We start from the raw sequence: 15,168 nt of genomic DNA, 5'->3' as shown, positions 1-15,168 counted from the left end.
ACTGGCTTGTCTCCTCCCCGAGACCCTTCTGTAAGGGGATCTCCAGTAGCCTACAAATGGGCTTTGGGTCTCCATTCTACACCCCTCCCTTCATTCACTATGATATGATTTTTTGTTCTGATGATGCCTGATACCTGATCCCTTCGATACCTCGTGATCGCACAGGCTGGTGTGCTTCTTCCATGTGGGCTTTGTTGCTTCTGAGCTAGATGGCCGCTTGTTTACCTTCAAGCCTTTAAGACCCCAGATGCTATATCTTTTGATAGCTGGGCACCATCAGCTTTCTTTTTCTGGGTTGCAAAATTTGTGAGAGTTCCCCCCCCCCCCTTTTCTTTAACCCAATATGAAGAGAAAAGGTTTTTGTGTGCACCATCTGTAGTGCGGAATAGCAATGTCCCGAGGATACTGTAAATAGATGTTTGTATGCCTCGTGTGGAGGCTTAGCTACCTCTACGCTGACTTAGACTCATTGAGTCCTTATGTGTTACAGAACCCAGTGTTGCCCAGTCTTGCTGAGTCCATCATTATTCCAATCCATCCCACAGAGGCCCTCTGACCTTCTTGGGTCTTCAATTTAACCAGATGCAGTGCTCACCTCTAGTGGTTGATCCCTCATATTAGCATGTCTAAAGCAAGTGAGTTTGACAGTGTCCTATGGTGAGGTAGCCAGCGTTCATGGACTAGTTTTCAGATGTAGATTGCCAGGCCTTTCTTCCTGGACTCTCACTCTGGGTGCTCTATTGAAACTTGTCCACTCGTGACAACCATGCTAGTACTGAAATACTAGTGGCATGGTTTCCGGCATCACAACAACACACGGGCCACCACATTAGAGCAAACTGACAGTGGGGGGGGGGGAAGAATGCCACAGCTTGGTTCTCTTTTGCTAATAGTGGTATCTTTTATTCTCAAGTGTTGCTGCTTTTTATTAAATGAAACTAATAAATGTTACATACACCATGTATACTTCTATATAAACCAAGCTTTTCAGCACACTTTTAATGCAGTTCTTGTAGTAAAATTAGGTACCTAGGTTGATATTTGGGTTAGCTTCTACTCAAGTATATGAGTATCACTTTTTAGTCATCTTGCATTTCAACATATGTAATGACTTTTAGATACAGAATACATTTAAAATGTGTGCCTAATGTGTTATGGATGTGACATATTTGAGCAGGAAAATATTTTTTCATATTTATAGCTATAAGCAAAGTTATCAAACCTTTAAGTGATCCTTGCAAAATGTTGTATTATTTTATGTACTCTAATTGGTTTTTATAGTGTCCTGTTGCCCCATTACATGATTGGACTGCAATTCAAGATGTTTTCCTCTTACTCCTTAACTCTGTTCCTAAGACTGTCCTTTAGAAAGAGTTAAAAAACAAACAAACCTCAAGAAAACAAAATAAAAAACAATAGTTGCCATGGAATTGAATCTGATTGCTACCTGTTTAAGTTACAGCTTCTAGTGTATATACTTTTCTGTATGTATATGTACACGTGTGTGCATATATACGTATATATAAAAGTGTGTATACTAAAAATGCCAACACATTTGAAATAGCTAAAATGTTTTGTGCTCTTTTTTACCTGGCTAAAAGTTTTCAATATATACATCCTGTATTTTTTTAACATAGCATACACTTTCTACATGTAGTTACCAATTGCAGCCCCATCCCCAGTGTAATCACTACTGTACCAGTTTAAAAAAAAAATTGGGAGATAAAGAAAATTATCTTTTTAAAAAATTTCTAGCTCTTTTTTTAAAAACCATTTTATTGGAGGTACGTACAGAAAATTATTTTTCTTTGTTTACAAAAACACCTCCGGGGAAGGAAGCAGTTGGCAAACAACATAGAAGGTGTTTTTTGCACAACAATATATGGTATATATTTCCTATGAGGATAATGACATGAATGTCATTGATATTACTAATATAATTTGCATTCACATTGACATCTAAATGAATAAGACAGATAAGGACATCTAAAGTGGTTCCTTTTAGCAATAATTCAGTGAGCAACTTTGGAGTCTCCCCTAGGCTCCTGGTCATGTGAAAGGTTCTGGTGACATCCAAATGACCAAACTCTGCCATGGAGTCACTTCCCACTCTAGTGAGCCCACAGGCCAGGGTAGGGCTGCCCCTGTCGGTCTCCAAGGCTGTCACCCTTTATGGGAGTAGAATCATCACCTTAGGCACAGCTGATGGGTTCGAGGCGGTTACCTTGTGGTTAGCAAACCAGTGTGTCCTCTCGTGGGACAGCTAAGTGAAAAGATGTGGGTCCGTAAGCCCAAACTGCTCAGAGTCTCCTAGGAGAGCCGAGCTAGATAACAGAAGGTGAATGTGTAGGAGTGGAATTCTACTCAAGGAAGAGAAGTTGTTCAGAGAAGGCTTACTTCTGCCTATTCATTGGCGTCCAGGGGAGGCAGGCATTGCAGTAAGTGGGTTGCGGTCCAGCCGGACCCGGAAGGTGAGAGGAGGGAGGAGACCATTATATGGGACTGGGATGTTACAGCGCCTGGCAGCTGTGAACATGCTGCTGTTTCAGAAGCTTGGGCTGCATGTGCTTATGCATACGGAGTCGAATGTTCTTGGAGGCCCGCTGTTGTGTATCGTACTGTTAGCTTTGGAGAAAGCAAAGCAGGATAAGGATTCATGTAATTTGTTAATACTACATATGGCGAGTTTTTGTGTTTATTCCAGTGTTTAGTATTATCTATCATTTGAAAGATACTAAGTGGGCACCTGAAAAATGTTCTTGAAAAAAACTAATTAACAGTGTTTTCCCTTGTGTTTTACAGCTTGTTAGTCTGCTGCTCATTGGAATTGCTGCATGGGGCATTGGCTTCGGGCTGATTTCCAGCCTCCGAGTGGTCGGCGTGGTCATCGCAGTGGGCATCTTCCTGTTCCTGATTGCTTTGGTGGGGCTGATTGGAGCCGTAAAGCACCACCAGGTGTTGCTGTTTTTTGTATCCTTGTGATATAGGATTGACAGCCCTGGGCTTGAGCTCTTATTGGCTGTTAATTTCCATTTAAATAGCTACTATTAGTTTAAAATCATGATTAGGAACTCCTGGCAAGCCTTGTCATGGGTTCAACATAGAAAGGTCTCTGAGAGTCAGGCTGCTGTGGGTTTACATCATCTTTTTTCGTTCATTTGTTTGGCCTTGAAAGATTATATTCTCCAAGTTCAATAGACCAATTTATGCACGCAAATTCAGAATACCATTGAATTGCTTCATTGACCATTGGCACCTTGGCTAAGGATTAACAGTTGATTGAAGATTTTATCATGGATTTTGGGTTTAATCTTAAGAAAGCTTACATATATTTATCTGTATGTACTTCCTATTTTACTCATTCTAAATAAAATTTGAACGATCTGCTGTTAGATAAGTGATTATAATTTGTATTTTTATATATGTAGTTGTATGTATACTGCATTAGCAAAGTAATAAGCAGATGTATTTATTTGGAAAGTTATCAGTGCCTCTGCTTGATGTAATTTTAAAAGTACTTCGTATATCCTTAACTTTTCATTCTCAGTACATGATAATTCTCTTGCTTGTATTCATTGTTCAATTATCTGTGTCCTGTGCTTGTTTGACCCTGAACCAAGACCAACAGGTAAGAAAAGACATTTTCCTTCTACTGTCTGACGCCGCATAGTATGAGCAGAGGAACCGGAGGCAGAATGATTGCAATAGCAAGTCATTTCCCATCGTTCAGAATGCCATGCTCACTCAAAGGATGGGGTTCCCTTTTTGGTCTCTTAAAAGATGTGCCCCAGGCTTCTCCCACCACCACACAATACAGTGTTTGCTCCAGCAAGGTCTCCGGTTCCATTTTAACAAGTAACAATTTCAAGGTACATAATTTGTGAGAAATTTGAACTTTTATCCTGGAGCAATAGAATTTTATCTTCTCATATTCTTGAGACTTTGTTTCTGAACCAAGTTCTTCTTTTAAATTGCATTTAACAATGGAGACTTTTTCATTCTTGAGATAGAAGCAGTGCCTTCATTTTCATTGAAGGATGAGTAATAAACTTTTGAAAAGATTTAGTGGTCTTATAAAGAATATTTATTTTAAGTCTACTCCTTTCTTAAAAAATCAGGAGCTCTAACTTTATGTACTTCATATAGGATGACATATTTTAATGTGAATCATAAATGCCTTGTACAGGGTCAGCTTCTGGAAGTTGGTTGGAATAATACAGCAAGTGCTCGAAATGACATCCAAAGAAATTTAAACTGCTGCGGGTTCCGAAGTTATAACCGAAATGACACCTGTTTGGCTGTAAGTCAAAGTATAAAATAATTATTAGACATGCATTGTAGATAAGTGGATAATGATTAACTTGGGAGAAATGGACTTTCTTTTTTTTTGGTGAATCGATGCTTTATTTTTTTTTCTTAAAATCTGATTTTATTTTTTTTTAATTTATTTTAAACATTTTATTAGGGGCTCATATAACTCTTATCACAATCCATACATATACATACATCAATTGTATAAAGCACTTCTGTACATTCTTTGCCTTAATCATTTTCTTTTTTTTACATTTTATTAGGGGCTCATACAACTCTTATCAGAATCCACACATATACATACATCAATTGTATAAAACACATCCGTACATTCAAAATGGACTTTCTAACGCTGAATTGCACTCTATTTCCATGTACACAATTGAGCACCAGAGATCTACTCCCAAGAATGCTAGATATTTTAGGATCCCGATATATACAGATGTTTCTGATTATTAAATTATTGCTCCTGGCTTCTTCCAAGTTTACCCTAACTCTTAGAATAAGCTGTACAAGAGAAATAGCCGCACATCAGCCTTAGTGATTCAGAGAAGGTGTCTAAGTATCTTGGTTCAAGCCATATCGAGATGATAGGAAGAGAATGATTTATACCAAGCTGGGCTTCTTAACCCAGTGTGCAGGATAAGCAAGACTCTCGCCCACCCTGTAAAAATGACTTGGTGGAACACTGACATGCTCTAACTTCATAAGGAGGGAGATGAGTCACTGCCAGTGTCAGCCCAGAGCTCACCAACCTTTTACCCCTTCTGACACCAGCTGTCTCTTTCATGACTCTATTCTCTGCTGAATTTGATAATTGCTGAAATTGGTGCAGTGGCCACACTCACAGTTACGGGGTTTTACAGAAGTACCAGGTTACAACTCAGGATTAGGAATGACTCGGGATACAGTTCTTCAGCCAGGACAGCATTTTGTTTATACCCACAGGCAGTCCTCTCCCTGGCCCTTGGTCTCTAGGTCCTCCCTGGGTGCCCTGCTGGGTTGACTTCTGCCCCACTCCAGCGCATATTCAAAGTTCTTTAATTACTGATAAGGGCCCAAAGGCACTCTTCTCTGGCTGTAAGCTTTGGCGCCCAGGTACTCAACTCTTGTAATCATGGGTTAGAAGGCCTAGCTCTATCAATTGCCCAGACACACTCCACTCTGAAAGCAAGCCTTCTGCCCAAAGGTGCTCAGCTTTCTAGCTTTGTGGACTAGGAAATCCACTGCACTCTCTCTTGTGGATCTTCTGGTTCTGCTACTGAAGGTTTTGTGTTGTACATGCTGTTGCTGAGTCTCACCATCATGCATCATAGTTGGTCAGTTACAGCTCTTTCTCCCTCTCCCGTATCTCTCAGGTTCTGGGTTCAGGATCCTGGGTCTAAAGGGCACTCATTGCTCTTCTCTCCTTACAGTAGTGAGGTGTTCCTCCCACCCCCAAAATTGACTTTCTTTTTTTAAGCATAGGGGATAGGGAAACAGATTGATTTCCTCGGTAGAGTTTGGTACACCTTATTTACATGGCCCCACCTCCACAGGGATTTCATATACCTTATTTGCATTCCTAGGGCTGTTCAGTTCCCTTTGTTGGCCATGAACACCACATTTGTGTGACTCTACCCAGTCATTGTGAAGGAGTCACAGAGTTTTGTTCCACTCAGTGCCATTGAGTTAATGCAGGTTCATAGTGACCTTATAGGACAGGGTAGAATTGTTCCTTGTGCTTCTGAAGCTGTAAATCTTTATGGGAACAGAGAGCCTCATCTTTCTTCTGTTGAGCACCTAGGGTACTTGAACTGCTGACCTTGTGACTCATAACCCAACCCATACCCTACCAGGGCTCCGGAAGAATAGGGTTAGGAAGGCTATATTAAGTATTTCACAGCACACCTGGTCACACACAACCTCCTATCTTTACTCTTTGGGAGCTAACCTAGATGTAATATCAGTTACAGGAATCTTTATCAGGCTCTGAACTCCCAGTTCTCACCACGACATGGGAGGATGACCCCGGGGCTTGGCCCTTTCGGGAAGTTCTCACAGGTTTAGAGTTTGAGGAAGGTCCAGTGAGTAGCTTTCGGAAGCTCCACTGGAAATTCCCTCAGTGAAGCTGCTTTTGTGGCATTTCTATCTTTCTCTCTTTGTGTTGATACTGAAAATCTAACCCGCCATCCTCAAGTTGATTTGACTCATAGTGACCCAGAAGGCACACTAGAACTGCTGCCTCCAGAGTTTCTAAGACTGCATTTTTGTAGGCGCAGACAGGCTGATGGTGGTCCTGTGGGATGGCTGATGGACTTGAACCACCGTATCTTGAAGTTAGTAGCCCAATGCTTAACCCCCTGTGCCACCAGGGCTCTTTTTCTTCTTGGTATAGAGGCCCGTCTTGGTTTTCTCTGGCTTTGTAACCAAGTGTACCACCTGTGTAACACAAACAGTGGCTTAAAGTATTTGTTTATTTTCTCATGGTTCCCGGGGACCCTGAGTCCAGTTATGCGGTAGCTAGTGCCTCTCTCTGCTCAGGGTCTCACCAGCTTGAAATCCAGTTGCTGACTGTGGGACTGCAGTGACCTCTGAGACGGAGGACCTCCTTCCACACTCACTGCTTGCTGGTAGAACTCAGTTCATGTGTGTGTAGAACTGCTGTCTCAGCTTCCAGAGGCTGCTTTCAGTTCCTAACTGCAGGGCCCTCTTAGATCCAACATGAGCATCCCTCCCCAGTCTGCTAGCATGGAGTCGGAGAAGGTGCCATGAAATCAGGAGAGATTATTCCATCAGTCACGAGACTTACCTGCATGCAAGTGAAGCATTATAGAAGTTCCAAAGAAAACGCTGGCTAAACATTGGACTATAAACCACAAGGTTAGCAGTTCAAATCCACCCACTGCTGCCTGGTAGAATGAAGAGGCTATCTGTGCCTGTAAGGATTGACTGCTTTGGAAACCCTATCTAGGGTCACTATGGGTCGGAATTGACTTAACGGCAATGGGTTGTGTTTTGTTTCTAGTGGGGCTGAGACAGGAGCTTGAGGACGGTCTTAGAGTGCTGCTTACCACAGGACCCTCAGGGCAGAACAAAGAACTTAGGTCCCAGATTGGAATTAATACCTCCAGACCCTATTAAAATTAATAAAAGTTCTTTAGTTTTTATATGCTTGTCATAAATGTGTATTGAAATAGAAATCCTCTTCTTTATTTGCTACAGAACTGTGTGGAAAGTGGCCATCCCTGCTCACCGTGTGCTCCAATAATAGAGGCATATGCTGGGGAAGTTTTGCGATTCGTTGGTGGCATTGGCCTCTTCTTCAGTTTTACAGAGGTAGGTCAGACCGACGGCTATTTGCCCACCTTCGGGATAGGATCCCTGTTTACATAGGGCATGATGTCTCACACAGCAAGGCACTTGTGTTCATCTGGGCAGCCTAGAGAAACAACTCCATGGACACACATGTGTATAAGAAAGATATTTATATACAAGAGCAATTGAACAATGAGAAAACATCCCAGTCCAGTCCAGACCAAGTCAATAAGCCAGAAATTAGCCCATATGTCATCTTCAGACTCACAAAACACCGGCAATGATGCTGAATGTAGAAGCTCACAGGCCAGTGGGTAGAAAGTCTTTGGACCAGTGTCATTGGAAACATCTCAGTGCTGACAGGGGTCTCTGCATGGCTTCTCCAGCAGCCAGGGCTGAATCGGGGGGGGGGGGGGGTCCATGTGTCTTGTTAGCTGCTATGTCTTCCAGGGCATGACAGAGAGAGAGAGATGTCTTCCACCTCCAAGCAGCAAGTACCAGATTTCCCAGAATTCTTAAGAGAAGGCCATGCCCACAAAGAAGCCTCATTGGCTATGATCCGATTGACAAACTAGACTCCATCCCTTCCTTCATAATCCTCTCAAATTGACAGTGATATAGCTACCACGCACTCAAGCAGTGGAATGTATCGATAGATACTTCCATTGAGAATTCACATGAACTTTGTAACAATATGTAATATGTAATGCTTTATCAATTCCCCTTTTTGTAAAATACAATGAGGAAGTTGGACTGGATTATTTTTTAGATCTCTTCTAGTTTTCTGGTAAATGATGGTTTAGCTCATGCTGGGTGGGAACCCAAGTGTTTAAGCACTTGGCTGCCAGCCAGAAGGTTGGTGGTTGATCAAAACCACCAGCCACTCTGAGGGAAGAAAGATTAATGTCAGCCTGTTCCTGTACAGATTACAATTTTGGAAACTGTGGGCCTAGTCTATTCTAGTCTCGCTGGTAGGGTTGCATTGAGGCACCATCAGCTCCACAGCATAACGGGTATTTTTCTAAATTAAACATTTACAATTTAATTTTAGACTAGGTGGGACATTCATATTACTTACTTTGTGTAATACTTCCATTTGTTACTAGACAGAACACATACACAAACATAACAGAAGGGTCAGTGTTTCAGTCCTACCAGGCGCTACCTGGAGAAGGATGTGACAGTCAGTCTGCTTTGGTAAAGTTGGACGGCTTTGGAAACCCTGCGGCACAGGGTCACCGTGAGTCGGAGTTGCATGACGCTGCACATGCGTACATTTCTTGTCAGGACACCATCGAGTAGCTTAGGGGGGATACACGCAGGAAGCACAGCACAGGCTGGGCGTGAGAGGGGCAGGCTCATACCCCGGCCCCTCCCTGTGGCGCTCCTTCCTTGTTCTCTTCACGTCATCTTCTCTCTCCATCTGTCCCCTCCCACTCTCTACCTTCTTCAGCTTTGCTGCACTCCCGTTCTTTGCACTGCTTCCATATCGCTCTCTCTAATTTAGAAAAGATCTTACTTTCCAGCTACTGGTTTTTGTACTATGTTGTTTATTTTATGTTTAGGAAGCCCAGTCTCATCCCAGTGTGTGTATGCACACACGCACGCACACACACACACAAACACATACATACATACAAGGCAACTTCAGAAACTTCACGGTATTAAGTAATGACAATTTTTTACTAAGTTTTTGAAGCCTCTTCATATCGACATCTGATATAATGTAATGAATATATACTATTATATTCTAGAATATAATAGTATGTATTCTATAATACATATTATAATGTATTACATACATACACATATGCATTATATTTTATTCTAATTCCTCTTTTTTTCCCCCTGACTTCTCTTCCTACTTTGACATTTTTCATTTACTATATAATTAGGAAATGATAACTTACTTTGTGAGTTGGATGTAGTGCACTGATTTGTGTTCTAAGAGAATTCTTCCAAAGAGTGCTATGTATTCTTTCTGTACTTAAAAAAACCATGTACTTTTCTTTCTGTACTTTTCTCAGGAAGAACCATGATTTCTATTTTGACATATTTTCTTTTGTTTTTTTCCTTACTTAACACAGACTTAACATTTCACTACATTAACATTTCTGAGTTATGAATTATACTCTCTTGACCTGCTGCACATTGGGCTTAAGCTTCTGGAACCAACAGATAATTTCTGTTTATGTCTAGTCAGAGTTTAAAACCCTACATCTTTTTTTCCCTAGTTATATTTTCCTTCCTGTATTCATTCCCTCCAGCCTCCCCTCCTGTATCCCCAATAAGCCTTAACTCTCTCTATAGATTTGTCTATATCCTGGATTTCATATATTGGAAAGCATACCAGAAAAATGGAAACATCAAATATATATATTACTAACAACAATATTAAAATAAGCAGAGGGGAAAAAAATCCACAATCAAGAAAAAAACAACAAGAAATATAAAAAACTGGAACAAATTTCAAGTGGATCAAAAAGGAGACCAAATGCTCAGATATTCTATCTCCCACAGTCAAGTTGACAATGCTTTCTTTGTGACAGCAAGGTTACTCACGCCCCTGGACCGTGGTCAGTGGGGATTCACCAGAACTTTAGTCCATGTAGGGCCCCGATCGTTGAGTTTGGGCTCCCATTGCCCCCCCCCCCCCGCCCCATTGCTAGCTGCAAATTGGCAACTCATACTGTAATATTTCTTTCTTGGGCTTTTATTATTTATGATCCTTCCATCTACCATGCCCAGACTTAGTTGATGCCTCACTTTGATGACTGCGTGTTTGGAGATCATCCTTTAAGACCCAAGATGCTATTCTTTGTGATAACTGGGTACCATCCTCTTCATCACACCTCACTGTCGCACCCCTATCCTCAGTGAGCTCTTCATGAAAATCTTCTAAGTCTTGAGTCTCTTTGTAATATTAAAATGTTGTAATTGCCTGATGTTTTTGTTTTACATTTTCGTTGTGAGGGAAGAGTTAGATAATGATTTTTCTCTTTTTGTCATTTACAGCTTAATTTAAATAATTCTATATTGGTAATATATCACTGTAGATTATGAGTATTTAATTTACCTAAACGCTTGATTTCCTTATGATTTATATGTACATTGACATTAATGTACATGTACACTATAGAGGGATAATAGTTGACGTGCAGAGTTCTAACTTGAAGCTTTGTATGTTGCAGCATTTCTGAAGGGAAGTTCAGGAAATGACTCCTGAGCAGTTGGTGGGGATCTGAGGGTGGACAGGGGATGGCTTACAGAAGTACCTGTGTAACAGCATGTGTGGAGTTCAGTATGGTACCAGTGAATCACCAGGACGGAGGGGATGGTTGAATGTCAGCATGACACCAGCCAGTGACACATCGAATTATCACACACGAGAATATAGACAAAAGTCATTAGGATTAAGTTCACATTTTAATCTACAACTCACACACTATTTTAAATATGAGCCAGATGGAGCTCTGGTGGTCACATATACGCCTGCTAACTCACAAAGTCATTGGTTCAAATGCACCAGGTAGTCCACAGGAGAAAGATGAGGCTTTTGCTCCTGTAAAAATTTATAATCTCAGAAACCCACAGGGGCAGATCTTGTATATTGCCTGTCACACTGTACAGTGTAAGTCTTGGTTAAATGAATCCCCTTTCCTTCCCTGCACATGGGCTTGCAAAGAAGATTTCTCCTTCCTAAAATTAGGCTGACTTCAAATTAGGCTTACTGTTTGTAATTTGACTCTCAAACCACAGTTTTTGTCAATGTGCGTGTTTGCTATAAATATTGTCAGTTATTGCCATGGTCATTGGAGAAAGTTATGACTTACTCTAAATTTTTTACAAGTAATTAAATGGCTAGTGGTGGCAAAGAAATCAAATGAACAAAATTCAGATGAACACACCACACATATCTAGAGTAGAAAAATCACACGAAAATAATTTTGTGCCATTAGAATTTTGTACCTTTTTCTACAAATTTAGAATTTCTTATTTTAAAAGGCACCTTTAAAATAGCAATAGCAGGAAGAACACGTCTCTGAAAACTTAGGCTATATTGATTAACTTTTCCTCATAAACCCACTAGGGAAATGGTACAATAACAACTTGTCTTTTTTGTTATCGAGTTTTATGCCTTTAGAGGGGCATGGAACTATAACATTTTAAATTGTTTGTGTTGGCAAATTGATTTAGTAGTGTCTTTACTGCTGCATAAATTTTGTGATCACAGTTTGTTTCTGAATTTCCCAAATATGTGATAGTTTAACTACCCAGACCATTCAGGTTTTTTATTAATTTCCTAATGCTACTGTAAAGTTTATAACTCAAAGCATGACAATTATTTTTTATCTTTCTAGAAATCAAGTCTTTCAAGGTGTGTTTCTTCCAAAGACCCTAAAAGGAACCTATTTCCCTGGTCTTTTCCGGTGTCTAGAGTCCACTTCCGTGCTTCAGTTCATGACCATTTTCTTCATCTTCAACGGCAGCAGCATAGTATCTTCTCTCTTAGGCTCGCTCACCTTCCATCTCCACATCACTGGCTTGCTGTTACTGACTTTGACCCTCCTTCCTCTTCTTGTTCTATCACTGGTCTCACCTGGATTAGTTAACCTGCTTTCCCCATCACAACACCCTTAACTTAATCAGATCTGCAAAGTCCCTTTTGCAATGCAACATTTGTAGGTTCTGGAGATTAGAACGTGGGTATTTTATTTTGGGAGGGTGTGTCAAAATTCAGCCTCACACGGTGTTCATATTAATTTATTTCCTCAGTCCTCTCATATGGTCTGTTTACTGCATTCCAGAAAGGAAAAATAAACCTCTCTCCTCGAACAAATGATGCAAAGTGCTTCAGATTATCTTCCTGATAAGTGATGTCGTACTGAATAAATGACCCTCTTGCTATTTTCTCTATTCATTCCCCACCTTCTTTCCGTTTCAGATCCTGGGCGTCTGGCTGACCTACAGATACAGGAACCAGAAAGACCCCCGTGCTAATCCTAGCGCATTCCTTTGATAAGAAAATAAGGAGAATCGGTCATTTTCAGATCTCGTAACTTTTAAGTTAATTAGCCTGTTTAATTGAAATGATGCCTGGAAACTACATTACTGACAGTGGGATCATATTATTTTGACTCTTAGGTGTCTCAATTTTTTTTTTCTGTTTCTGTTTCCATTGCTGAAAGAAAAGAAACTTGTGGTCTCTCTGATTCTTCGTTGTACCTGAAACCTGCTGGATTCACAGTGTCTGCACTGTCCACTGTGGCCTTTCTTAGCATTTTTACCTGCGGAAAACCTTTGTGTGGCACCATTGTGTTAATCATGTGTTGTCTCTAGATACCTATTTCACTGGAATAATTTTCTGTAGCTCTGTGCTGTGTAGATAGATCCTGCCGGAAAAGAATTGAAGTGTTTTAAAACCAGAATGTTTGAAATTCCATTATGTTAAATTCCGTAAGGGAAATCCAAATTCCCTGGGTTTTTTTTTCTGGTCTCCTAGGCAAGGTGTGTTGTGGTGAAATTGGTTAGTCTGAAAGTGATACTTTAGTTCTGGTATCTTTTATGATTACACTGTTGTGGTATAGAAGTTAGCTGTGTCTTTTAGAAAAGCGTTGGCTTCCATTGTGTCTTTAACAAGTCAATGCAACAAAGAAGAATCTCTTGAAACATTCTCTAATGTGTAACATTTACCCTCACCCTTCAAAACGGATTATGCGTGCATACTTCAGAAAGCATATGTAACCCTGATTATTCTTTTATAATAATTTGAAGTCCAAATGACTGTATTTTTAAACATGTTACTATGACTATGTGGGCCCATGTAGCAAAAAGATATTTGATTCTAACAAATGGTTAAATACCCTTTTCATGAATTTTCTCAGTATTGTAACAACGATATGTCAGATATGAGCATATTTGAATGTGACTGTTCATAATTTGAAATAGTGTTGTATATTAAGTTTAACAATTAAAGAATAGAACCCTTCTTTATGTTTATGGCTGTTGACTTAAAAGAAGATGATGAAAGGTGGTAAGTGAATTCAGTGAAATGGATTTTTTTTCCCCTTTCTGATTTGAGTTCATATTGGCTTAGAGGTGGATGTTTTCATTTTAATGTGTAATCAGTATGGGACTAAACTTCCAGCACCAAAGTCTATTGCTAGTCACTCATACATCCTTTCATGAAGTTAATTTTAAATTTCATTACTGTGCTGAGAAAGAATCTCTGAAAGGGAAGTTATTTGTATTTATGTGTGGAAAATATGTAAGTTTGTCATCAAAAATTACTAATTTATCATCTTGCATTTTGTGCAGTGCATGATGTTGTTGGTACTATTCTTGATAGATTTTAGACAAAGCAGGTGAGCGGTTGATCTATAGAATTTTGGGACATTTTAGGGAAGTATCATTCCTGTGATTTTTTTGCAATACTAGCTAAGTGTTAGCATAATCTCCCAAACTGTGTATTATTGCGATGTTATTTTGAGCTCTGGGCCGCCTTAAGAGTATTTCCACTTACACTATAAAATGATTACAGGTATCAGATGAAGGAAGGAAGGTTTTTGAATTTTGTCTTTCACTTAGACATTCTCTATTTCACCTGTTTGTTACTTTTATTTTTTCTAAAATGCGTGGTGAGGATATACTGGACCTGTAAACAACCGAGGCTGAACTGCACAGGTCCAGTTACACCTAGATTAATCATCTCCACGTGAGCAGTACAGTAAATCGTGTGCAGCGGTAACAAGTGGCCCCTTTCGTGCTTCCTTATGAGTCTTTTGCAACTCGATGGCAGCGGGTGGTCTGGCTTTGGAGTGGTTCTCCACTGTCATTCACTGTGCTCCTAGCGATGCTGGACATCCTCCCAGAAACAGAGAGGAGCCAGGACGGGTCAAGAAAGATCGCTTGGTGTGTATTGTACATGGAAATTGCCCACCAATGTAGCTGAAGGACTGTTGTGAAGAGTGAACTGTGAGCGCCCCGGTGGTGCACTGGTTATGCGTCAGGCCGCTCACTGCTAGCTCAGCAGTTTAAGACACAGCCTCTACTCCCGAGGTGGTGCAGTCTCGGGAGCCCACCCGGGGACAGATCTGCCCTGCTCTGTGGGGTCGCCAGGAGTCAGCTGTACCGGGACGTGTGAAAGAAAACCTTACCCTTTTTGCAAAGTACCTATTTCCTCCATAATGAAACTGCTGCTTTTGTGTGGGCACAGTGTTTACCACGTGTAAAATACAAAATATGTATTGATCAATGGGAAGGCTTTTAGCTAAGGGCAGACCTGTTGGTAGTTAAGTTTTGAGGGAGTCAAAAGTTACACACTGATTTTCAGTTGTATGGGGGGAGCTGGAGGCCTGGTAGCTCGAGGGTCAACTTTACAAAACAAAGCATTTGCCATGTCAGCAGGATGCACTTCTGCACTGATTGCATCCATCGTTCTGTGTTTCGAAGTTCTCACGAGAGGCTGGGTTGTCTTCCTAGGACACCTTTCCCGATAGAAGCCAGGGTCTGTGCAGTGGGCTTTATTCTGCCGTCTCACAAAACCTTCTCACGCGTAGC

At 40.7% G+C, this 15,168-nt stretch overlaps 1 protein-coding gene across 1 annotated transcript in view; it reads left to right on the top strand.

Moving 5' to 3' along the window:
- Positions 1-13,597, top strand: part of TSPAN13 (tetraspanin 13) — a 28,367-nt gene extending 14,770 nt beyond the window's left edge. The window contains exons 2-6 of the mRNA XM_075558335.1: positions 2,803-2,970; positions 3,548-3,628; positions 4,187-4,300; positions 7,516-7,629; positions 12,554-13,597. Of these exons, the coding sequence (XP_075414450.1) occupies positions 2,803-2,970; positions 3,548-3,628; positions 4,187-4,300; positions 7,516-7,629; positions 12,554-12,628 (552 nt within the window). The 3' untranslated portion in view covers positions 12,629-13,597. The remainder of the gene's footprint in view (positions 1-2,802; positions 2,971-3,547; positions 3,629-4,186; positions 4,301-7,515; positions 7,630-12,553) is intronic.
- The last annotated feature ends 1,571 nt before the right edge of the window (positions 13,598-15,168 follow it).

This window comes from Tenrec ecaudatus, chromosome 9, assembly GCF_050624435.1.
Source record: "Tenrec ecaudatus isolate mTenEca1 chromosome 9, mTenEca1.hap1, whole genome shotgun sequence".
Lineage (NCBI taxonomy): Eukaryota > Metazoa > Chordata > Mammalia > Afrosoricida > Tenrecidae > Tenrec > Tenrec ecaudatus.
The sequence above is the reverse complement of the archived record's forward strand: the minus strand, read 5'-3'. Positions and strand labels throughout refer to the sequence as shown.